This window comes from Mytilus edulis, chromosome 7 (genome assembly GCF_963676685.1).
Source record: "Mytilus edulis chromosome 7, xbMytEdul2.2, whole genome shotgun sequence".
In the NCBI taxonomy this organism is placed as follows: Eukaryota; Metazoa; Mollusca; class Bivalvia; order Mytilida; family Mytilidae; genus Mytilus; species Mytilus edulis.
This window is the reverse complement of record NC_092350.1, coordinates 10,443,189-10,468,179: the sequence shown is the minus strand read 5'-3', so window position 1 is coordinate 10,468,179 and position 24,991 is coordinate 10,443,189. Positions and strand designations below refer to the sequence as shown.

General features: G+C 33.4%; 1 protein-coding gene across 1 annotated transcript; it reads right to left on the bottom strand.

Annotated features, from left to right (window-relative positions):
• Positions 1-10,933: 10,933 nt before the first annotated feature.
• On the bottom strand, positions 10,934-19,093 carry LOC139529912 (uncharacterized). Its single transcript, XM_071325877.1, has 6 exons — positions 18,443-19,093; positions 17,286-17,597; positions 15,608-15,729; positions 14,015-14,189; positions 13,122-13,233; positions 10,934-11,898 (listed from the first exon to the last, which is right to left on the bottom strand). The coding sequence occupies exons 1-6, from the start codon at positions 18,513-18,515 to the stop codon at positions 11,862-11,864; spliced, it is 831 nt and encodes a 276-aa protein (XP_071181978.1). The 5' UTR covers positions 18,516-19,093; the 3' UTR covers positions 10,934-11,861.
• Positions 19,094-24,991: the final 5,898 nt, after the last annotated feature.

Sequence of the window (24,991 nt, the reverse complement as noted above, 5' to 3'; positions counted from 1 at the left end):
TAAAATATTGATAGGGTTATACATGGGGTCGACGGACGAGATGAGTTATCTTATTGTGGGATATTTTTCTTTAAGGGCACTGGCTTGCCAGAACCCAGGTCCTTGTGATATGATGATTTTAGAACCAACCAGCATATTTTACAACGACCAAAAACAATGCACCGTGTAAATACTAACCTTGTATTGGTATTATTGTCTATCATTTTTAGTCACGGCTGCTAATTCATCCGTTTAGACTGGAAATTGTTTGTTTACAGCCCTCTCGCCCTGTCTGCCTGTAGCACATGGTTACCACGTGGTAGCTTAACGGCTGCAGGTATTTACAATTTATTTCTTTACAGTGCAAGGGAAACAACTCCAGTCTAAACGGATGACACCAAAAACAAATAATTTGGTAGAAATATATTATTTACCTTTTCTTTTTAGTTTTTTCATTTCTAAATATTGGCCTTTTTAAAAGTTGTAACAGAGCTGGAGGGTATCATTTATCAGTTTATGATTTCTAAATAAAAGAAACATAACCCCGTTGAATTTGACAATATACACTAAAACTTCTACGAAAGTTTTTATTTTTTGAAGTAGTACACTAGATCAGGTACTACCAAGATAGCACTCTCTTGTATCTATACTGAACATAACTGCACAATATCAACACTTGCAATTTATTACACACAAATATGTTATAACAATACATTACAGATTCTAATTATACATACACAGTAATATATATATTATATATTTTTTTTATTCTACAACGTAAGTTCAAGAATCTTTTATAAGTGAGGGTGCTATCTTTAGTCAAATTCAATATACAGAGAATCACAGTTTACCAAGGACGTACGAGCCGCGGTATAATTGTATTAATGTATATACCATGTACGGGAATATGTCGGACCCCTTCTAGGATTTGCATATTTGTAAAAGTCAGATATGTCTATCAAAGAGTATAAGATACTTACATTTTTCATGTATAAACAACAAACACACCTATTTACCAATGTATTTAATATTCATAAACAAAGAAAGCTAAGTTACAAATGATGGAATAATAAGTTCACATATATTTCTTTTTCGTACTTTAAATTAACCAAAAGATAATCAAGATAATTAAAATAAACACTATAGTTCAGATTTAAATAAGATTAAATTTAAGGGGAAAAAAAACAAAAAAACTCACAAATTTCTATAATATGAATATATAATATAGGCTTATACCTAAATAATGATAATTCTAAAACATTTACTTGAAATGTTTTTATATAAGGTAATCTGGCGCAATACCCGCAAGGGTAGCCGCCATTAAACTCTATTTAGTAGTAGTTGGGATAATACCGACCGTGCAAGGGCTGTATAGCCAGTCAAGGTCGTTAAAAACTTCCATTTGTTGTTGGGATAATACAATTTTTTCAGTCACGTCTCAGTCATTACAGCTGAACGGACGTGCTGGGCCAGCTCTCCTTTACCCGATATCTTCGATGAGGGTTTACAGTTAGATATCAACGACTTACTACTTAAGATGACAGAAACCAATCCATGCCGTACAGATAGACGTAGTAGTTGGCGTACCCGCGTTAACATGCACTCCAAAACCATTGTATTATGGGGAGTGTTATGCCGATTAACGTCCGAGGGCTGTATCCTAGGCTGTTGGGTGATATGACCTTCATTTCATTGCCTCACGGCTTTGGTCTTGATAATGCTTCCTGTCATCTTTCGAACTACGTCCGAGATCATCTACCTGTACTCCATCATCGAGGCTAGCGGGCTGCCAAGCTGACCAAACTGGCCCTGAAAGCAGCCGTTGTTAAGAAGTAAAATCCAAAATAGTAAACAAACCAAAATCAACTCACCAAAACCAAGATGGCGGCCTCCATTCGGCGTCCTTACTTCTTGTTCCTGACCCACGGCAGAAATTATTCAAACGCTCACCAATCGTCTTCGGGCACCGAGCCGACCGTGCGAGGGCTGTATAGCCAGTCAAGGTCGTTAAACACCACCACATATTGGGATAATACCGACCGTGCGAGGGCTGAAAGGCCAGTCAAGGTCGTTAAACACCACCACATATTGGGATAATCCATCCATTACCATTCAAAACACAATCCAGTCACGTCTCAGTCATTACAGCTGAACGGACGTGCTGGGCCAGCTCTCCTTTACCCGCTATCTTCGATGAGGGTTTACAGTTAGATATCAACGACTTACTACTTAAGATGACAGAAACCGATCCATGCCGTACAGATAGACGTAGTAGTTGGCGTACCCGCGTTAACATGCACTCCAAAACCATTGTATTATGGGGAGTGTTATGCCGATTAACGTCCGAGGGCTGTATCCTAGGCTGTTGGGTGATACGACCTTCATTTCACTGCCTCACGGCTTTGGTCCTGATAATGCTTCCTGTCATCTTTCGAACTACGTCCGAGATCATCTACCAGTACTCCATCATCGAGGCTAGCGGGCTGCCAAGCTGACCAAACTGGCCCTGAAAGCAGCCGTTAGTGAAGAATAAACAACAAAATAGTCAAAAACCAAAAACAACTCACCAAAACCAAGATGGCGGCCTCCATATTGCGACCTCCACTACTTGTTCCTGACCCATGGCTCCAGAATATTTAAAGCTCACCAAACGCCTTCGGGCACCGAGCCGACCGTGCGAGGGCTGAAAGGCCAGTCAAGGTCGTTAAACACCACCACATATATATTGGGATAATCATTGTTTATACTTGTTCAAGTCAAACAACGTATTAAATCAAAATGTCAGGACGAGGAAAAGGAGGAAAAGCAAAAGCAAAGGCAAAGTCTAGGTCATCCCGTGCCGGACTTCAGTTCCCAGTAGGTCGTATCCACAGACTTTTGAGGAAAGGAAACTACGCCGAGAGAGTTGGTGCCGGAGCACCAGTCTACCTTGCCGCTGTCTTGGAATACTTAGCAGCTGAGGTTTTGGAGTTGGCAGGAAATGCTGCCCGTGACAACAAGAAGAGCAGAATCATCCCCCGTCATCTCCAGTTGGCCATCAGAAACGACGAAGAATTGAACAAACTTCTCTCTGGTGTAACCATTGCCCAAGGAGGTGTTTTACCAAACATCCAGGCTGTACTTCTGCCAAAGAAGACACAGAAAGCTGCCAAGTAAAGTCAACACAACAGAAACTTCACTTACAACGGCCCTTTTCAGGGCCACCAACATTTTTCAAAAAGAATCTGATTTTGTTGTACAATTTAGTTGAATGCAGAAAGCAATCTCAAACATAGCTCACTCCCTCCATTTCTCTGTCTTTTTATTTTCTGTTTTCTTTTTTCTTTGCAAACAATATACAGGTGTCTACTTTATTATTATATATTACAATAGTTGGTGTGAAAAAAATGAAGAACAAGACATGTTTCTTTTTTTTCTTTCTTTCTTTTCTTATACAAGTCCAAGAAAATATACAACCATATAACGTATATTCGACGGAAATGCGCAAGCACGAGAGGAAGAAAAACTCAGTTGTTAGTGGTCAATGTTGCATATTTGTATCGTTTGTTGTGTAAATTAGTTGCAGTCCTATATATTATATTATATAATTTACGCACACAAATTACAATCTTTGACCTTATTTTCATATAAATATATTCGTTCGTTCGTTCGTTCGTTCGTTCGTTGTGTGTGTGTCTGTCTTGTCTGTGATCTAGCTGGCTTATTTTCTTCTTCTGCTGTCACATTCTCTTAAATATATAATATATAGTTTGTGTTCTAATACAAAGTACTTATGCGTATATTTATAGTTGTGTAGATTATTTTTTTTTTAGCTGAAATCAGTTTTATTCGGCAAAATCGTATATAAACAATAAATAATACTTTAACAATGAGCAAGTTTCCCAGTATGCGTGCAGTATACTAGACTATAGAGAATACAGAGAATATAGCTAGAGAATACAAAGACTATAGATATTACAAAGTGTTCTCTCTGTCTTAAGAACCCTTTCAAGACACTGAGACGAGTGACAGTTGTGTACTGTTATAAGCATGTCTTTATACGAGAAACAGGCGACACGCTCTAAGAAAACGGCTGCATGTCTATACCAATCGGATACTGATCAAAATGGATGGATGATGTTTTTTTCTTCTTTTTTTTTCTATTTTGCTATTTAATTTACTTTATTTTCCTGTCAATTATTAATTTCGTGTCAGACTGTTGATTAACCAATTATTTATTATTTGAATAAAGAATAATTCAATTCTTCATTACTCTTGAGTACTTTTTTTTCTGATTTAAATTTTCGTTGACACGATCACAACAAAACAGAATAGAAACAAATGTGTGCCAAATGTTAGCTTGGGGTGAACAATTGTTAGCTTCAGTCCAAAAAGGGATTGAAAGCTGTGAAAGTAACTTCCAGATCAGTCCAATCATAATACAGAGATTTCAACCAATCAACGTGAGTTTTATTACACCGAAAGGCCAATCAGTGTCGTGTTTGCAAACATTGCGGCTAGCACAAATACACTAACATTCGAAGTTTTAAAGTATTCTGTCGTGTAATCGTAGATTTTCACAGAGAACATATCGCAATGGCTCGTACAAAGCAGACCGCCCGTAAATCCACTGGAGGAAAAGCTCCAAGAAAACAACTTGCCACCAAGGCCGCCCGTAAGAGCGCACCTGCCACAGGTGGAGTTAAGAAGCCACATAGATACAGGCCAGGAACAGTCGCTCTTCGTGAGATCAGAAGATACCAGAAAAGTACTGAACTCCTCATCAGGAAACTCCCCTTCCAGAGATTAGTTCGTGAAATTGCTCAAGACTTCAAGACTGATCTTCGTTTCCAGAGCTCTGCCGTTATGGCCCTCCAGGAAGCCAGTGAAGCTTACCTCGTTGGTCTTTTCGAGGACACCAACTTGTGTGCAATCCACGCCAAGAGAGTCACCATCATGCCCAAAGACATCCAGTTGGCTCGCAGAATACGTGGAGAACGTGCTTAAACTGACATTTACTCTATACAATAACGGCCCTTTTAAGGGCCACCAATATTTTTCAAAAAGAGTCTGAATATGTTGTACATCAAAATCAAATATAGCTGAAACCCCCTCTCCACCATCTGTCTTTATTCTTCTTTCTCCACATCTTTCTTTATTCTTCTTTCTATTTGTCTTTTTATTTTGCACTAAGATTAGACCAAGACAGTCAGGTTACTGTATTGAAAGAAGAAGAAAAATAAAGAGAAACTTGTTTCAAAACATGCAAAGGAAAGAAATAAAAGGATAAATATAGAGAGAGAGAGACAGAGAGACATACATATTTTCTTCCAAATCCTACAGAAAAAAAACAAGAATGTTATACATTTTCTGGTATACCGCCCTGAAAAAAATAATATACATGTATACATAAATAGAAAAAGGTAAGAAAAAACATACTACAAGAACAACACAATCCATCTTTTAATTGCAGAATTATTAAAATGTATTTCTTTCTAATTTCTGTGGTTATATTTTTCTCAGGTCTTATTTTCTCACTGTTTTTTTTAGATGCTTTTTGTATGTAATTTTTACTTATATTGTGTATTATACTGTGACAACATGAGAAGATTCAATTATCTTATATTTCTGAAATATATTTTCGGTACGGGTCCAAGTAGTCCACCTTAAATTCTCATTGAAAACTTTGTCTTCATCAATTGTGTGTTACAGAAAGAACTTTTTTTTTAATACCTTTATTTTGCGATTAAAATGCAGCTATTTTGGGTGCTCTATGTGCCTTATAAATGATGTGAACATGTGTGCGGATGAATTTTTTTTTCCAATTGGTGGAGAAAAATAGACAAGGCGCAATAATTTATTCATTCAGTGATGTACCAATTGTCAGTGGGATTTCCAGTGACACTAGAACAATAGAAAAGTCACTCTTCTTATGAAAGAGATAGAAAAGGTCTAAAAACAGGAGAGACAATTTACGCATAAAAACCGATATGCATAGGGATGAATATCTCTTAAAACACAAAACCATTATCTAACTTTTATACAACCACTATAAATAAAGTATATGTTAATGCTAAATTTGTTAATATATGATTTTTTTATTGCCAAACATGCTGTTAATTGAACAACCTATTGTTCAACATAGGGGTGTGTAAAAAACTGCCAGATTTGACTGCATATTTTTCTTTTTTTTAAAAAAAAAAATATATATCAAACCTTAATAATGTAGCTTTCTGAGTATCCAATTTTTAACGTGTTCCGAAATGTAGTTTCGTCACAAGAATTTTTCAAAGTTGTGTCATTTTGTCTATATGAATGTCGGTAAATTCGTATGATCGAGCACACCGACAAGTATATCGTTGGGACAACTCGATATTATGTAATCAATATACGTGAAAGATAACCTAATGTGAAGTTTATCAAAATCATCATACCATAATTGATCAACACATTATGTTTGAACAACATGAGTCCTACAATATAAGATTTTAAAGGTGCATATCATTTACATTCAACGTTTTTATTGGATTTTTTTTTACTACAATGTGTGTAACCTCGAGGTTCAACGTTGATAGTAAAAAAAAATCCCAGAAAATTTTTGAATGATATTGTAAATGATATGAACCTTCGAATTCTGATAATATCGGAATAGAAAATATGTGATCCGAATTAACCATGCACGTGTGTTACAGAAGATTATGCACTTTTATGATGTACAGGGGAGGGGGTAAGGGTTTTTCTTAAACAATATTATGATCCCAAATTTAATGAATTTTGTTGGCAATACTTTAATATAAACACTACATATAGCAAAGTATATTTTAAATCTCAATGTATTATTATTAGGAAAAATGTTTGACGCGGTAAAAAAAATCTTCCTCCTCCCCCCGTATTGCATGTAATGGTTGAAACCTAAGGGGTTCGCACTAACTGCATAAAAGGGGCCCGCTCCAGTCTTGAATCAGTGATTTTGTTTACAATAAACAAAATATTGTCTCACACTGAAAGGGGCAGCCGGGCAACCTGCACAGCCCAACTTGTCAAAACAACTAAGATTTACAAAACATTACCAACAAAAACCTTCAGTTGGGCAATATTACTGGAATCTGATTATCTCTACTGATAAATAATGCAACACTAATGACACATTTAAGTTTTGGAATGATTTTATTCACAAAAAATGTTTCTCATTGGTATACATTTCTATGCCCCTGTCTTTTCGGAGTTTATATTGGAAATTAAAAATTGCTGCATGAAAGAGACTAGCTCCACATTCCTATGCATATGATTGCCATATGTACGAGAATTATTCCATAAAACATCCGTTTGATATCATTTCAATGCCAGACACTGTCTAGTGGTTTTTCTACCACAATTACAAGGAAAACCTGGCTAAACTTGTGCTAAATCAAACACTTGAATCTTACATCGCTATTGATGTTAAGCAATTAGTTAAAAGGGCCATCCGGAACTGTTGGGTTAAATGACAGTCTTCCTTCCATACAGACCATCGCTGCAAAATAATTTGAACATTCAATTAGATGATTATAATATTATTTGGCAATCCAAAGAGAACCTGAAAATATTAGACCACAATGAACAGAGACCCCCAAAAAAGCCAATTTTACTTTACAAGGAAATTGAAAAAGTAGTTAGTTGCATGTCAAATCATCTTTTGGCTGTCGACAACAAATAAATAAAATCTAAATTTCGTAGCATCCCCCCCCCTTTTTTTACTGAATTTGTTCAAGGTATGGTGGTTTTACCCCTATCAGATTTCAGTATGTCATGTTGTATATCTTTTATAAATTAGATGAATTTCTAGCAAGTTTCTCCGATATTCTTTATCATTTGACAAAATACTATGCATCTGAATTAAATTGTTTACTATTTGAAAAAGCGCGCCTTCTTTTACTTTAATTTACTTCCCTTTATTTCACATAGCAACACAAATTAAAAACTGCCAATCTTTGCTGCATATCATTTTTTTCCACCGATAAAAATATATATCATGCAACATAATCAACTTTACAAATTGGGAGAAAATCAAGGTGTTCCGACCATTGGATAGTATTTAAAAAAAAAATAATCAAGGATGGCATGATTACAAGTTTGAACCCTAACGACACTGAAAATCAAAAATTCACGCATTTACCTATCATATGATGATACAATAAGGTGATAAACTTAACAATAAATATTTTACCTGATTCGTAATCATATTCACATTATGTTGACACATCTTAGTTCGTTTGTGCTAGCTCATTTTTAACAAGCTAAACAATTACAGCATCGTCCGTTTTTCTTTACCGAATACCTCTAGTCAGAAGAGCGCACTGTTTACAGGGGAGGTAATATTTTGTCACCAGTTCGCCCACTGTTGTGGTATTTAAAAAGTGAGGCTGCACTGTGTACATTTCAAAAGCTTATGACTACATGTATAAAGTATTCATACATATGTAGCTGCTAAATTTAGAAAGATTCCTAATTAGTAGTTAAAAGATGAGCACTGATTGTATACATGTAATAGTAACATGTTTGAAATGTCAATTTCCCGGGACATCTTTATTGAAACTGGTAAAGGTGATTTTTAGAAAAATTATTATGCACACCTGTTTTTATTTACAAATTTATCTGTCCATGCTTAAATAACTGACTGGTATGCTGTAGTTTAGTTTTACTTTTACTCTCTTAAGTCTGCAGAGTGGACTATCTCTGAAACTGTATCCTTAGAACAAGAAAAAAACTGTATAAAAAGATTTTTTTTAAATCTAATTGTTTTTAATTGCAATTGCACATTGTTAACTCCTGCTTATGTATGCAGTGTGATATGTTCTTGTATTTTAATTTAAGTAAAAGGAAATAAATCTCTTTCACATTGGAAAATATAAGAAGTATTAATTTAGTTATTTGGTCCATCTTTTATAATCTTTGTATTTTTATTTGTATACAGTTTGAAATATTTTATTTTCATATATTTTCAGAGCTTCAATCAAAAAGTGGATTGAAGGTGTACAGGATTCCTACAGAGTTACCTCCCGGATTTAGACGATATTTTCTAGTTAACTATTATTAGGAATATTCATTAATATAACAGATCGTTGATCGTTTGGTTTAAGTTAATACTACTCTATCATCGGAAATTATGAATATGTATATCCAAAGTTGTCGAAAATCTGTAATTGCGTGATTGTTTTTACTTGTTTAAACTATTCTCTAGTAGATATAGTCAGTGTCTCATTGCCTGCTGATTCATAAAAAAATGTATAGTCTGGAAACAATAGATAAGAATGCAAGGGGATGCGTTTAAGAAATACAAAAATAAAAAACAACAGAAGAAACATAGAGGTCAACAATACACTAATGACTATAAAATATAATAGGTTCGAAATTGAGAAGGGGTGTTATAAATACAATCAATCCATTTTAAATTCAAGACTTTTTGGTGACTGGATGCGGCCACTATTTCGCCTTTTTGCGTTTTCGTGTTTTCTCCTTTCACTTTTCAAACGTGAAATCGGGAAATCGAGAAACTGAGAAATCGGGAAATCGGGAAATCGAGATATAGGAAAATCGAGAAATCGGGAAATCGAGAAAGCAAGAAAGCACGAAAGCGATAATGCGAAAACGCAAAATGAATTTCTCGATTTCGCGTTTTTCGTTTTCTTGATTTCTCGATATCCCGATTTCCCAATTTTTCGATTTTGCTATCTCGATTTCTCAATTTCCCGATTTCGCTTTAGAAAAGTAAAAGAAGAAACGTGAAAATACAAAAAGGGAAATTGGTCGCATCAGACCACCCACCATAAGACCTAGTATCTATTTCCTCTGCAATATTCCTTACTTGAAACAGGCACATTTAAAAATATATGCTAAAATTACCGTCTAAAAATATTGCTCGCAGTAACTGAAAACAAGATCAAATATTTATACACAATGTATATTATAGAATGAATGATATATTCACAGTGGATAGACTCCAATGTAAAATATAATAAGTAAATTTGATAATAAAAAAAACAATCGAAATCAACTTCGTTAATTAATTTATTTAAACAATATGTTGTATGCACTGTATCATGTTCATGCGCGATACGAATTGCAATTGAAAGACGAAAAAAAACCCAACTTTTATTAGAAATAAAGTCATTTGTTTAAGAGGTCATTGGTGGTAAACTGTATAAAAGTCCAAACAAAGTTGTGTACTTTTACTGCTCTACAATTGGGCAATACCTATAATTTTGGAATTGCACAATGTAATGTTATTCTTTGATTATTTATAACGGTGTTACACTAAATCTATTGGACGTTGTATGCGTGCTGATTAATATTTTAGTCTTATATAGACACATGATTTTCTATAAGTTCTTATTTGCTTTCAACAAGTTTTTAATAACTGCAAGTTCTCTCAAACCTGTACTATGTGTCTTGTGTGTTGTTGTTATGGTTTGATGGTTTGATGTGTTATGTGTTATGTATAGATGTGATTAGTTGTGTTTTTATGCGTTTTGTATTAATCTGACGAGTTAGGTTTTTCAACTGATTTTCATAGATTGCTATTATGTCGGTCTGTTACACCACTGCCCTAGGTTAGGGGTAATGTTTGGCGCTATTTGACCCCGCCACGTTCTGGATTTCACGGCCTGTTCAAAATCAAGATTGTCTTTAGTTGCTGTATATCATATTTGTTTTTTGTTTGTTTATAGTTTTGTCCTTAAATCAGACCGTTATATGTCTTGTTCGAATTGGTTTTTTTTTCGAGGTATTTTATAGATTACTATGATGTTTGAAATGTGCACATTGTTGAAGGCCGTTCTGTGACCTGTAGTTGATGATGTCTGTGTCATTTGATCTCCATGGGCGGCTTGTCACATCTTCTTATTCTTGTGTAAACGATAAGTTTGATAGTCAACGCCCCAAAATTGATTATGGTAATGATGTCAAAGAGGCCACGTTCTTTATGAATCAAAGTACATTTGAAGTTTTCAAACATTTTTAATGAAACAACAATTGTAAAATAATATAAAAAAAATAACATGTACGTAAAACGATACTCATTTATATAATAGCAAAGCCGTTATGACTTTGACAGTGATATGTTAACCTAAATACATTGCATCATTTTTCATACATTTCAAAACTCTAGTTTAATCAAAGATACTCGTACAAATCAAATGACAAATGATACATCTACCAGATTTTGAAAGCGATGTCTTATTGATGCAAAAAAGATATAAAAGAGGAGGTGAAAACTGTAAATACAGTTATCTATATGTCCTGAAAGGGTTGTTTAATTGAACACATTGACCAATTTCTAAATTCTGACTTCTGAATCGTTTCATTGGTCTAAGAAGATGTAATCTTTCTAGTTACCGTTTAGTGTTCTGATCGATTCATAATAAAGAAATGGATAGTATGTACTGCATGCATACATGTTGTTCATTAGATCTATTTTGGCATTTATGTCATTTGTTTTGCTGTCTATACTTGACTTTAACCTTAATCATAAACCATATGCACATTAAAGATCACTTGTTATGTGTAAGATACTTTATACTATAATTGAAATAATAATTAGTCGTGTTATACTTTAGATGTAAGTAGACTGAAAATGAAAAAGCAAAACAATCAAACAAAGTGCATGTAAAGGGACAATTATTGTTTTTACAATTCAATAGTTCTAGGGCTGCACTTGTATTTTAGCAGCAGATCAAAGCATGGTCTTTGATTAAAGAGACTTTAACAGAGACTGTTTTCGTGCTTCCGCGAAGCTTGTGTTTACAACTGTGAGTTTTAACATTGTGCTTCATAGCTACTCATCCTTCGCCGATTACGCTCCGGCGACTTCCGGAAAGTCTTCTTCCGAACATCTGTGCTATATAGCATTTCTTGAGCACGATTTCTCAGCATTCGTTTGTTCCAGATTTCAAATAATCAGACCTAAAAAGAATAAAATAATAAACATATAATCAAATCAAGTTCATTGTTTCATGTTACAATTTGATTGTGTATTGTTGTATAATACAACACGGACGAAGATTATTGATTGTTTGACCAAATCTGTTCTGTAACATTTTTTATACTAATACTTATTGTTAAGAGGGCCGTACAGTGATCTATTTTTTTATATTTTTAATAGGCCATTCGATTTTTGGTGGAGAAATGCCTAATTGGAAATCATTTAACATCTTATTATTTTTATATGATAATACTGAAATGAAGAAATTTTTTATTGTCTTTAAAATCATTTTTAACCCCATGATTCTATTTAGGGTGATATCGCAAGTATACATCACACTAAAATCCACCGAGTATTGTAGGTATCGAAAGAAGTGACCAAGTGTGCAGGGGTACGCTAGGCTAGAATACCATTTGCGTCACCGAGATCAGGAAATTCGTCAGTGGTCGTCCATTGAAAACTTGGTGTGTGTGTTATGCATGCCATCGACTATTTAAAATTACTTATCAACATGGAATATTTAGAGCTTTCCTTTCGGTAAGGTGTAATGCCATCATTGATTTTCCCTTATAAGTCTTTGCTTAATTTGCACTTTCCCAAAAAAAAGTCCAGAATTTATCTTTGTTTCAAATAAAGAAATACTTGGCATGAGTAAAGTATTATCCTGGTCAGTACCATAGAAACAATTGCAAATAACATTTCATTGCATATAAGAAAAATAACTATCACTGGAAGTTAACCAATCAAATGTTCACTTTTTTTTTTTACCGGTGTGTAAGTTTCAAAAAAATAAAATAATGTATATAGAAACCCCAAATAAAAAAGATAAAGGTGCTTTGACATATTTAGTACCCAAGAAGTATGTTTATAACCCAGAAATGTTTTATTGCAATGAAATGAAGGATTAATTACCTATAACTGTTGAATTCAAGGGAATATTTTTTCGACCTATTTTTGTATGCAAACAGATTTGACATACTATGACTTGGAGGTATTACACCCAAATGACAACTGTCTATCATTGGTCATCTATACCTGTCTATTTTGATAAATGTATTGTCGAAATGCGCATCTGGTGCAAGAATTTGGTACCGTTAATGTTATTGATAAACCTGTATTGTCGAGTTTTATTATTATTGTTGTAACGTTTATATATCCTCAAATCAGCATCTACTTTTCTATTGATATAAATTGTGAATCTTACTTGTTTTTTCTTTTGCACACCAGTACCAAACTAACTAAACAGACCAATACTATGGACACGATTGGTAAAACAATCACTGTTATCCCTGACAACTTGACTATTTCGACCCGATCTGAAACAAAACAGAAAACACAAATGTCAAAATAAGAGAAAAATATTAGGCCGTATTTGTCTTTAAAAAATCTAGGATGGAGACTGCCACAAACATTATCAAAAGCCAAATCAAAAATGTTAACGAGTTAAGTCATTTTATCAAAAATAATTTCTGTATACTAACAAAGACTATCTTTTTGGAGAATTGAACTCGAGATATTTTTAAAGAGACCTGTTTCTTATTTCAAGAAAAACGTAATGGCAGTATTATATTTCAATTGAAAGGGTCACTATTTAGACCTTGGTATAACCTAGTATGTCATCATTTCTAAGAAAACATTGTATATAACTAATTATAGAGCAATTGAATAATGGAAAACATGCAACTATTTCAGCAGATCAGACAACGACCCTAATTATTCTGCTGATAAGTGCAATGGCTGAATAAGTTTCAATCTAATGTATCCTGATATTTTGTTATTATAATACGATACGTCCTTGTTTTATCATCTCAATCGTATCTTTTGCTTTGCATTGGGTAATTACTATTTTCATTATTTTTTTTAAGTTGAAGCCAACTAATATGACACATGCACATCAGAACAAAGTTGTTGGATGCATATTTACAAATACTCAGAAACCGACAAATTTCGTAACATCTTCAGATTCGGTTTAATAAGAAAATGAGAAAATGGAAGTTAAACTTATTGCACAAAAACAATCATAAATACTACCCCACATCTTTGAAACGGGCACCTGCGTTTACCATATGAAACAGAGATAACTTTAAATGTACTTACCATCACACTCCGGAATCTTCATTGTTTTTCTGACTATTTCACGTGTTCCTACTAAACATACCATTGTGATTACTCTTCCACAACATTCTGCTGTCTTAATTTCTGAATTGAGTGAAACATTTAGAAACAAACCAATAGTTTTCTTACTTTCAATTGTCATGTTTACCGATGATTTCTGCAAAAAATAAAAAATAATCTGCAAAAACAGGCAATCCCTTTAGGTATACCCTTACTTAAAATGCATGAACACATACATGTACCGGTAGTTCTTTGTATGGTTTACAAAAAAAAGTATTAAGAAAAATACCATACTCTTAGGTAGGTAAATTTAAAAACTGACAAAACAAAACACTGGACTAAATAAACCAGAGAAACGAACGGAAAACAACTGTAATATTCCTGACTTTGTACAGGCATTTGACGACGAAAATGGCGGATTTCACCTGATTAGCTATCTAAACCTTCCACTTGTATGGCAGTTGTTTATAGTTTCAGACTATATAAACGTTAGGCAGCAACCATTTGATTTTCGGGGGGGGGGGGGGGGGGCTATGGTTTTTTTTTTTAAAAAAACTTTGTTTCCAGTTTTTGGAGAAAAAAATAATTCTCATGTTCTCTAATTGTTTATGATTCTCAGAAAAAAAAATTGTTTGTTTCATCCTCAGCTGCCACTATATGTAATGCTAAAATTGAAAGAAAAAAATTGTTTTCGACTTGTCGCGAAAAAAATAGATTGTGTGGCGAAAAAAAAAAAAATTTTGTCCAGAAAAAAAACCCATAGCCCCCCCCCCCCCCCCCCCCCCGAAAATCAAATGGTTGCTGCCTTATGCATATAATCGCGTAAGATCCGTATCTGAACCCAGTTCAAGCCTCCCTCTTTCGGGTGTCTCACTGACGTTCATTAGTCTTAAATAACCTATATCAATTATTTTATAAGATTGAAGGATCATTTAAGATTCCAATTGTTTTCAAAAAAATAAAAACGCTGGCTAGAAAATTATGCAAATATTTGGCAAAGGGTATTAGTGGTTTACAGGTTGTAACACTAATGTATAATTGCACAGGAACAAATTATAATATGTTCTTTATAAAGGGAAATACCATTATACTGTTAATAAATGGGTTTAAATAACATTATCAAATTATGGACCGCTTTATTTGTAAAGATTGACCTAGTATCATACATTAACAATGGCGAGATCATATAAAATTGTTGAAACCAAACTGTATGCAAAATATATTATTTTTTGAATTACCATCGGTTATCCCTGTTGCCGTTTTTCCCTTCTAAAACCAACAATACAGTGTCCAATAGTATTATTTGGCAGGTAAAAATAAATGTGAAACTTATAAGATAAGATAACAATTATTTTTGGATGTGATTTGATTTGTTATACAACCTGAGATATATTAGGTGTATTTATATAATATTATTAAATGAGGAAATGATGACTCATAGGAATAATAATAAATTCCCACTACAGTTTTACAGAATAATAAGATTGTTCTGAGAAATTATTGACGTATATAGCTAGTTTTCAGAAAGAGGAATTAAGTAAATTCCAAGTAATAAGGGAGGAAATACGCACTTACATTAGCATAAACAACACACTGAGGTTCTGGATACATTTTCTGAAATCTTACATACGTCGTCACAATTTTACTTTCGTTGTTTATGTTAAACTGCGTGTCAATTTCACTTTTACTTGGTATATCTAAAGTAGAGAGTAATAAAGCATGTTCAAAAGCAGATGAGGTAGAACATTTTAACATTTTGGGAACATATTGGCTTATTTCTATTGAGATAAAAAAAACCTTGCCATTCAGTTTTTCTCGCAAAGTCATTTTTCAAATTATTGCCAAGTTTGCCTCATTATAATTCAACTGAGCCGCAAGTGAAAATTTAGGTACGTTGAGCAAGCTCACAAACTAAGGTGATACCAATCTCCCCCTAACAGTCTTCAAATAAAAAAAACTCAAGCAACAATTTGACTGCAATAAAATTTCTTCAGGCACATCTTTATATATTATGTGATTTACATGTGTGAAGTTTAATTGAAATCCACTCAGAGGTTTGAGAGGAATTGCGCCCACGTTCAACATTGAAAAAGTTTTTAAAAAATCCCATTATCTCCCTTTGTAACAATCAAATTTCTTCATGCAAGTCTTGTGTGATGTTTCATTTAACTTTATCCTGCAATTGGGTGTCCTACTATACAGATACAGCCCTACAGATATCGCTATGCTGTATCTGTATACTATACAGATATCGCTTTGAAGCTCCGCCCACTGCCGGACTGAGTATTGTTTGAACCTGTGTGATGACCTCAGAATGTGTATTCCAGTTGCATTCCAATGACGATGACAATTGTCGATTTCAAAACTTGAATGTGTATGATTGTGTTACAAAATCAACCATGTCAATTTCAGCATGCATGTTTAGTGAATGTCAAGTCTGAAGCGTAGGACAACTCGTACACTTCTGTTTCAAATTTGAAATTGTTTTGTTATTTGTTTTTACTGTTGAAATTAGTTGTTATGTTGAAATAGACAATTATTCACCTTGAGCCATGTATCATATTGTTGACCATTGGAGATTCTTTTTTTGTGAACCCGTCTTCAGCGTAATGTTTGATTTTGATATTACTACGCGGGCCTCAAGGGATTGCAAATCGAAAATAAATGCTAAATATGTTAGTTTTTGTGTCTTTCAAAACACAAACAATATACAGAATTAATTGCAGGATAAAGACAATAACTGTTTAGTGTCTTTAAATATCAGCTGTATTTGTACTCGGCTCGAAACAGGTGTAGTAGCTCGCTAAAAGCTCGCATACACCTTGTTTCCTAGCCTCGTACAAATACAGCTGATATTTAAAGACACTAAACAGTTATTGTCTATATATCCCGGTATTTAAGAGGAGATTTCCTTACAGCCAGATGACATACAAGGTGATTCCTATATAAAGTCTTATGAAGTAAATGGTTTGGTTCACAAACATGTACGTGGAAAACAAATACTCGGTTCCTTTTTAATACATGTCTAAATAATTGTTTATATTTTTTAGGCATTCAATTTGACATTTCATACCAAAATTTCTACAATACGTAGAGACTTCAAACCTCACAGAGTATATCATATGTCTTTGTCTGTACGAATGTTGAAAAAAATGCTTGCTTTAGATTGACTGAAACAAATCTTGCTTGGTTTGGTTAGTAAAAAGATATGACTCGATATAAAATCCCATATATATGATAAGACTGCACTTACATTCATACGGTTTCTTCGTTAGATCTAATTTAGTCTCATTATATTTGAATCCATAAACACACTTATAATATTGGTTGGCGTCGGATTCATTGAAATTTAACACTCGAAGACGAAATTCTGTGTTGGTTTTAATAACTTCTTGATATTTGTTTATATCAGAAGAATATCCGTTCAAACTAAGAACTTTGTTGAAAATCCCACCAGACCACTGTCGACTGCTGCCATCCGCTAAGTGTAAAGAGCCTTGCAGATGACAAACTAACTCAACTGTTTGACCAAATACCAGCCGGTCTTTTTGTACATCTATCAAAACTGAAAAATTAGAATGATACTTTTCGTTCTTAGCCTATAGCCTTTGATCAAACAGGATCAGTTTGGCATGGAACTCGTTTCTTTCATTTGCCCTCTATATATCAGTTAATTTCGTTGTTGTATTTATGATTGTGCTAACTATCTAACTAATGATTTCCAGAACAAATACAACAAACATTGCAGATGTGCATTTTTTAACCCAAAAGGTATATACTGCTGGTGATTAATTCAATCCCTCTTTTTCAATGAGAGATAACAGAATAGAATAGAATAGAATAGAATAGAATAGAATAGAATAGAATAGAATAGAATAGAATAGAATAGAATAGAATAGAATAGAATAGAATAGAATAGAATAGAATAGAATAGAATAGAATAGAATAGAATAGAATAGAATAGAATAGAATAGAATATTTTTCCAATCAAGGGCCCTTGATGGGCAGCATAACATGTACACATAGAACAATACATCATGATTTGTAACAGAAAAAACATTTTTATATAATAAAATGAAACATTAAGAAAAGTTCAGACAAATGTTATTATCTTCATTCTATAAAAATCACATACATTTAATTTCAGGCAGGATCAGAACCATAAAATCATTACAATTATCAATAATTGTTATTACATACATCAATTAACATTTCGTCTAACATCTAGATCATCTAGACATGTATAATAATATAGCTCCCTAAATATTTAAGTACAGACAAATTTTCATTAGTAAATAACCAAAAAAAATTTGCCTCATTTGAAAGATGTATAACAAGTTGAAAGATTGAAAATAACAAGTTACGGTTATAAAGTGGGTCAACATATATATATACAATACACATACACACCTTTTGATGATCTGTCAGTCGCTGCGAGTGTAAGATAGACAATACACACTATCACAAATGAAAATAGTAACATTCTGTATAATTTTGTTAGTTGAAGTTGACAATCAGGCCCAATACACTGAATCTGTTATAATCTGCTATATTGACTAGCAATGTGTAAAGTTGCATTGTAGCTATAAATAGATTATGATAAACTTCCCAATGTTTATTTATGGCACAACAACGTAAAAATAATAACGATATCGGCATTTGAATGATTTTAGTATTGTTTTAAAGAGGTTAATTTCAGAAATATTTTATTCCTTTGATAATAATCTCCAGACTTGGTCTTTAAACTGAAAAGGTCTATCAAGAAAATACAAATGCGCATTGATTACAGTAACATTAGAGATTTGATTTCAGGCCATTAGTATAAGACGTATAATTATGACGTTTTTTAAGTGAACTCGGAGAAAATGTATTTCCCGGTAAACTTCTTAATAGTGTGGTATGACAAGCACGAGAAGCGGATCTTTCTTTATCAAAACATCTGATTGCAAACTGATAATTGGACTTTGTTACAATGAAGGTAACAGTGCACCACTTGAAGCTTACACAAGAAAACAATTATGATATTTGGTGCATTTAATGTAAAAGAGTATTTGAATCAATTTAATTTAATTCAATGTTTTATAAGATACACAAAACACATGGTACACATGTACATAAAAAGAACTAAACTACAAATTAGAACACATATATCGATATGCAATTTACAAATAAAAAAAATAAATCACTCAAACAAACAAAAATATGGGAACGGAAAAATATCTACAAAGGAATACTGCATGAGCAAGTACGAATTTTAAGCCGAACCATTAGGCTATTTCCCTTCAATAAGATATTGATGCAAGTTATCATAGATTTTTTTTTAATATAAAACTGGATAACAAGTCCACTATCTTAAGTAAGAAGAATTAATGATTAAGTTCATTAGAGAAAATGAACAAAGGTTTTAAAATAAAAAAGTTAATAACAAAAGCGTGATGATATATTTTGTCAAAAGCAATTGGAATCCAGGACAAGAGGAATGTAAAACAACTACAAACAACTTTTATTTTATTTTGAAGAAAAAGGTGTGAAAGAATCAAGAAATGGGCCAGCAGGGAGAAAAAGTTGGAGAGGCAAAAAGAAAATGTTGGCAAAGTTAAAAAGAAAAAAAAAGGAAAGGAAATGATTACACAATCAAATAAAAACGGTTGGGCACGCAAATAATGAAATGATTATAGAAATGCAAGGAGACAAGATTGGGAAAGCAAAACAAGAAAAACGGAAATGAGTTATTCTGTGTAACTGGCATAAAAACATTCCCTGTAAAAAAAAAAAGGTAGACAATAGTGTTATCTTAACAAATAACATTATGTTTTGGATGAATAAATTCCCCCAAAAGTCATAGATTACCTATAAAAGAGTTCTCTTCTAAAACCAGTACACAACCAGTTGGAAAGAGAAATTAAAAGTAATATATCAGTAAAGACTCAAATTAATATCCAACACTATTTTTGGCGATTGATATGGTACAATTGGACTTAATATATCATATCTAAGATTAATCAAGAACTTACAGTAGGTTTTTGCCGTAAGAACACCTGACACAATTCCACTTTGAAAATAAAATTTACTTTGGTTTACACATTTTATGTCTAATTGTATTTGGATGATAAAATGAATATGGGAAAATAAAATATGTAGTAATCAATCGAATCATAGCTTATATTTTTTGTGATTTATTAATTTATATTTACTACTTACTATTCATAAAGTGAAAAACAAATAACTAATAAACTAATAACTAGTTAACTAACAAACTAATACATGATGATATATTAAATAAAGGCAACAGTAGTATACCCTGTTCAAAAGTCGTAAATCGATTAAGAGAAAATAAAGTCGGGTAACAAATTAAACCGAGGGAAACACATCAACTGTAAGAGGAAAACAACAGAACAACAGAAACACTAAAGTGCATTAAAAACAAACGCAAATGCAACATACATGGAAACGAACTATTTGATAAAAACTGCCACATAACTGATTTGGTATAGGACATTTTAAGAAATAAATGGGGGGGGGGGGGGGACCCGGTTTTATGACTAGCCAAACCTCGCACTTAATACGAACATCCAGAGTTTGTAGATAGTCATGTAAATGTGTTTTGTAAGATAGGAAAACGTCATTTAATTGGTTTATGAATGCCAATTCTTAGTATTTCACATTTTCTTTAAAACTTGGATTTATTAAATATTTGTTCAATTGTTCATATTTCTGAAAATTAAGTAAGTTAAAGTTTTCTTTTATGTTAAAACAGGTATAATTCTAAATAGAAACATCGGAACGTATTTTACACAGGTTTAATTAAGGTAAAACGCGTAGTGTCTCTTATAATAATAATAACATTTTAAAATCTTATTACCAATGAATGCAATTAAGCAAGAAGAAAAGGCGCTAGTAAATCATGCACAAAATAATCAGTACCCAATTTGTCTACCTTGCAAAATCTAATTAGTAATCACAATTAGCAAACATTGTTCGGTCTCCCGAAACAACGAATCGTACGAGTATATCAGGATATGTGTAATACGTCTATATATACATATCTAACATTGTTGGGTTGATGTTTAGACGAGTTGTATATACATTATGTACACAGCCATGTATCACCATCATTGATGGCGATCCGATGGATACATCTGTTGTAGGGTTGTCACTGACTCAGACGTACTTATGAATATAATTATTTTCTGTGACTGTATCTTACATTAATTTGTAGGATCCTTTACTATAGATAATTTAGCTGATCTGTAACAATAACATCTTCATGCCTTATATATCATGTACTGTAGTACGCCGCTAGATTAAAACTGACGTGGAAAGGTAACACATGCCCACCGAAAGCTCTTTTTTTGAGAGCCCAGGTGGTCGTGTGGTCTAGCGGGACGGCTGCAGTGCAGGCGATTTGGTGTCACGATATCACAGTAGCATGGGTTCGAATCCCGGCGAGGGAAGAACCAAAAATTTGCGAAAGCAAATTTACAGATCTAACATTGTTGGGTTGATGTTTAGACGAGTTGTATATACATTATGTACACAGCCATGTATCACCATCATTGATGGCGATCCGATGGATACATCTGTTGTAGGGTTGTCACTGACTCAGACGTACTTATGAATATAATTATTTTCTGTGACTGTATCTTACATTAATTTGTAGGATCCTTTACTATAGATAATTTAGCTGATCTGTAACAATAACATCTTCATGCCTTATATATCATGTACTGTAGTACGCCGCTAGATTAAAACTGACGTGGAAAGGTAACACATGCCCACCGAAAGCTCTTTTTTTGAGAGCCCAGGTGGTCGTGTGGTCTAGCGGGACGGCTGCAGTGCAGGCGATTTGGTGTCACGATATCACAGTAGCATGGGTTCGAATCCCGGCGAGGGAAGAACCAAAAATTTGCGAAAGCAAATTTACAGATCTAACATTGTTGGGTTGATGTTTAGACGAGTTGTATATACATTATGTACACAGCCATGTATCACCATCATTGATGGCGATCCGATGGATACATCTGTTGTAGGGTTGTCACTGACTCAGACGTACTTATGAATATAATTATTTTCTGTGACTGTATCTTACATTAATTTGTAGGATCCTTTACTATAGATAATTTAGCTGATCTGTAACAATAACATCTTCATGCCTTATATATCATGTACTGTAGTACGCCGCTAGATTAAAACTGACGTGGAAAGGTAACACATGCCCACCGAAAGCTCTTTTTTTGAGAGCCCAGGTGGTCGTGTGGTCTAGCGGGACGGCTGCAGTGCAGGCGATTTGGTGTCACGATATCACAGTAGCATGGGTTCGAATCCCGGCGAGGGAAGAACCAAAAATTTGCGAAAGCAAATTTACAGATCTAACATTGTTGGGTTGATGTTTAGACGAGTTGTATATACATATATATATATATATACATATATATCATATCCTATATTTAGGTGATGATTCACCTGTAAATTCACAAATATTTAAAGAATATTATGTATACACAATTGAGTGTTAAATAAAAAAAATATGTAATGCAAATTCCAGTGGGGTTAGTGTAACCAAACAGCTGTTTAGTAATTCGTTATGCATAGCAATAGATTTGATAATTGAAAGAATTGTTCAATTCTCAAAGCTTACATGTATGATTAATAAACTCAAAATATAAGGTTTATGAAGTCAATAGTTGTCTCATAAGCAATCACGCGATATCTTCTCTAATGTAGATGTCAAAAAGCTTACCTAAACAATAAAAATATATTTTGTATAACATATGTTGCGAACTGGGAGAAGAATTCTAACACAGTGCAGGTAGAGTTGCATTGATGTGAAGGAATCATGGGTTCAAATTTCTACAGCAGTACTTGCGCTAATTGTCAGTTTTGGAATATATATTATTTATGTCGGATCTTATTTCTATAAGGCATCAGTTGCACCTAAATATGGAAATATCGAATTACCTGTATATGTATATTTATCGAATAACATATGTTAATTTGATAGATAGATAAATCAGTCTTTTGCAAACTTTTTTTTACAATTCTTTATGAGATGAATAAGGAACTAACACATACATAGAGGAATTTATAAGGTTTTTGGTACAACACAATCATTTCTGTAGAAAAATTTTAAAACGAATGCATCAAGAAGATTCGTTTAACTAAAAGTATTGATTCGTTGATTGTTAAATGCTTACCGTCCAGCGGCAAATATTTCCTGCATTTTTAGGACGATTATTGATACTGAAAACATGATTGTAATTGCTGATTTTGAAGCTTTAGAATGACAAAGATTTTGTGTTTGCTGATGTTTCATTCACGTTTGGTCGTCACCTACTGTCATTTCGATTACTCGAAGATTTTTTTTTTTATCAAAAACCGCATTCAATTGTGTAGAGTAAAATTGTACATAAATCCTTCCTCAACGCAATCATATAGTGAACTAAAACATACCTGCAGTATTCGTATTTTCGTCTGATAAGTCCTGCACAGTTTTTTTAGCTTTCAAAATCTTTCTGTTTTAACCCGTCCTGGTTATACTACAATAAACTAAATTTAATTTTATATCTTACTAAAGAAATTTAGAAGTCGTATTAAGGTGGAAGGAAACTTGCTAAATAGTGTACGATGAGGGTCGATTGAAAACATAACTTTTCGACAAAAGAGATGATTTCAGCTTTCGAATTGGGTACTTTTCATTTCTAAGTAGCAACATTCCAGCAGCACCTGCATACGGTGTATATATCTTCCAATTGATACGATATTCCCGTGTTTACATTTCCTATCATAATTTTCTTGATAGAGGGTTGTTGCTCACAAGCCAGCTATTAAATCAAGAGTTCCAAATGGTGAAGTTGAAATCAACTCTTCGTAAGTTTTACGGACGCCATCATGAGTTGGTTGACCGTTATGGTGGGGTTCGTGTTGTTTATTCTTTAGTTTTCTATGTTGTATCATGTGTACTATTGTTTTTCTGTTTGTCTTTTTCATTTTAGCCATGGCGTTGTCAGTTTGTTTTAGATTTATGAGTTTGACTGTCCCTTTGGTATCTTTCGTCCCTCTTTATGGAATAACCGTTTCACAAATAATATCGGATATTTTCCTTACGTCGTAACTATAATCCCCTTCCCTTTCATAAATGTGACCTACCGAATAAGACTATTTACCGGATTTGTTATCACGGCGAGTGCCACACGTGGAACAGGATCTGCCTACCCTTCCGGAGCACCTGATATCACCCCTTGTTTTTGGTGGGGTTCGTGTTGTTTATTCTTTAGTATTCTATGTTGTGTCATGTGTACTATTGTTTGTCTGTTTGTCCTATTCATTTAAAGCCATGGCGTTGTTAGTTTATTTTCGATTTATGAGTTTGACTGTCCCTCCGGTATCTTTCCTCTTTTACATAGATATAAAACATATTCTAAATGAATTCAAAGTTCTGATAAATGGGGGATTTACAGAATGTATCAGGTAACTACCACCGGAAACTTCATGTGACATATACTATTGTTATCGGTATCGGATTCGACCAGAAACTTAATTATTTTAGTCTTAATTATGCGGGAAACAGTAGGACATGGAATGGTTTAATATCCACCTTATATTTCGAATTTTACCATTATTTTTATTTCTTCATCTTTAAAACCATAATATATATATTTAATAGAAAAAATGTCAAAAGAAAAAGTATCAGCAAGACAAGCTCTACAAATAAGTCTGAATGGTCAAAATCGTCAGTCCGCTACGCATATGTATAAAAGATAGATAACAACTTTAAAAATCAAACATGGTCAGTTTACTTATTCGTCCAATCAGAGAAATCAGATGACTGTTTAATGTAATTTTTACCCTGAAATGACTTTTTTACCAATTTGTATATGTTTTGTCTTTTATCTTAAAAATGAGCAGAAAGACAGGAACTGTAAAAATGTCAGCATAAGTGTAGATGCACTTTTCGTTGGC

Excerpts from the sequence above, each read along its gene's own strand:
- LOC139529912 (XM_071325877.1), bottom strand. The coding sequence starts at position 18,515 with ATGTTACTATTTTCATTTGTGATAGTGTGTATTGTCTATCTTACACTC. Across the intron at positions 14,190-15,607 it reads AGTGTGTTGTTTATGCTAAT|AAATCATCGGTAAACATGAC; the intron begins GTAAGTGCGTAT and ends TATTTTTTGCAG. Across the intron at positions 13,234-14,014 it reads GAAGATTCCGGAGTGTGATG|ATCGGGTCGAAATAGTCAAG; the intron begins GTAAGTACATTT and ends GTTTTGTTTCAG.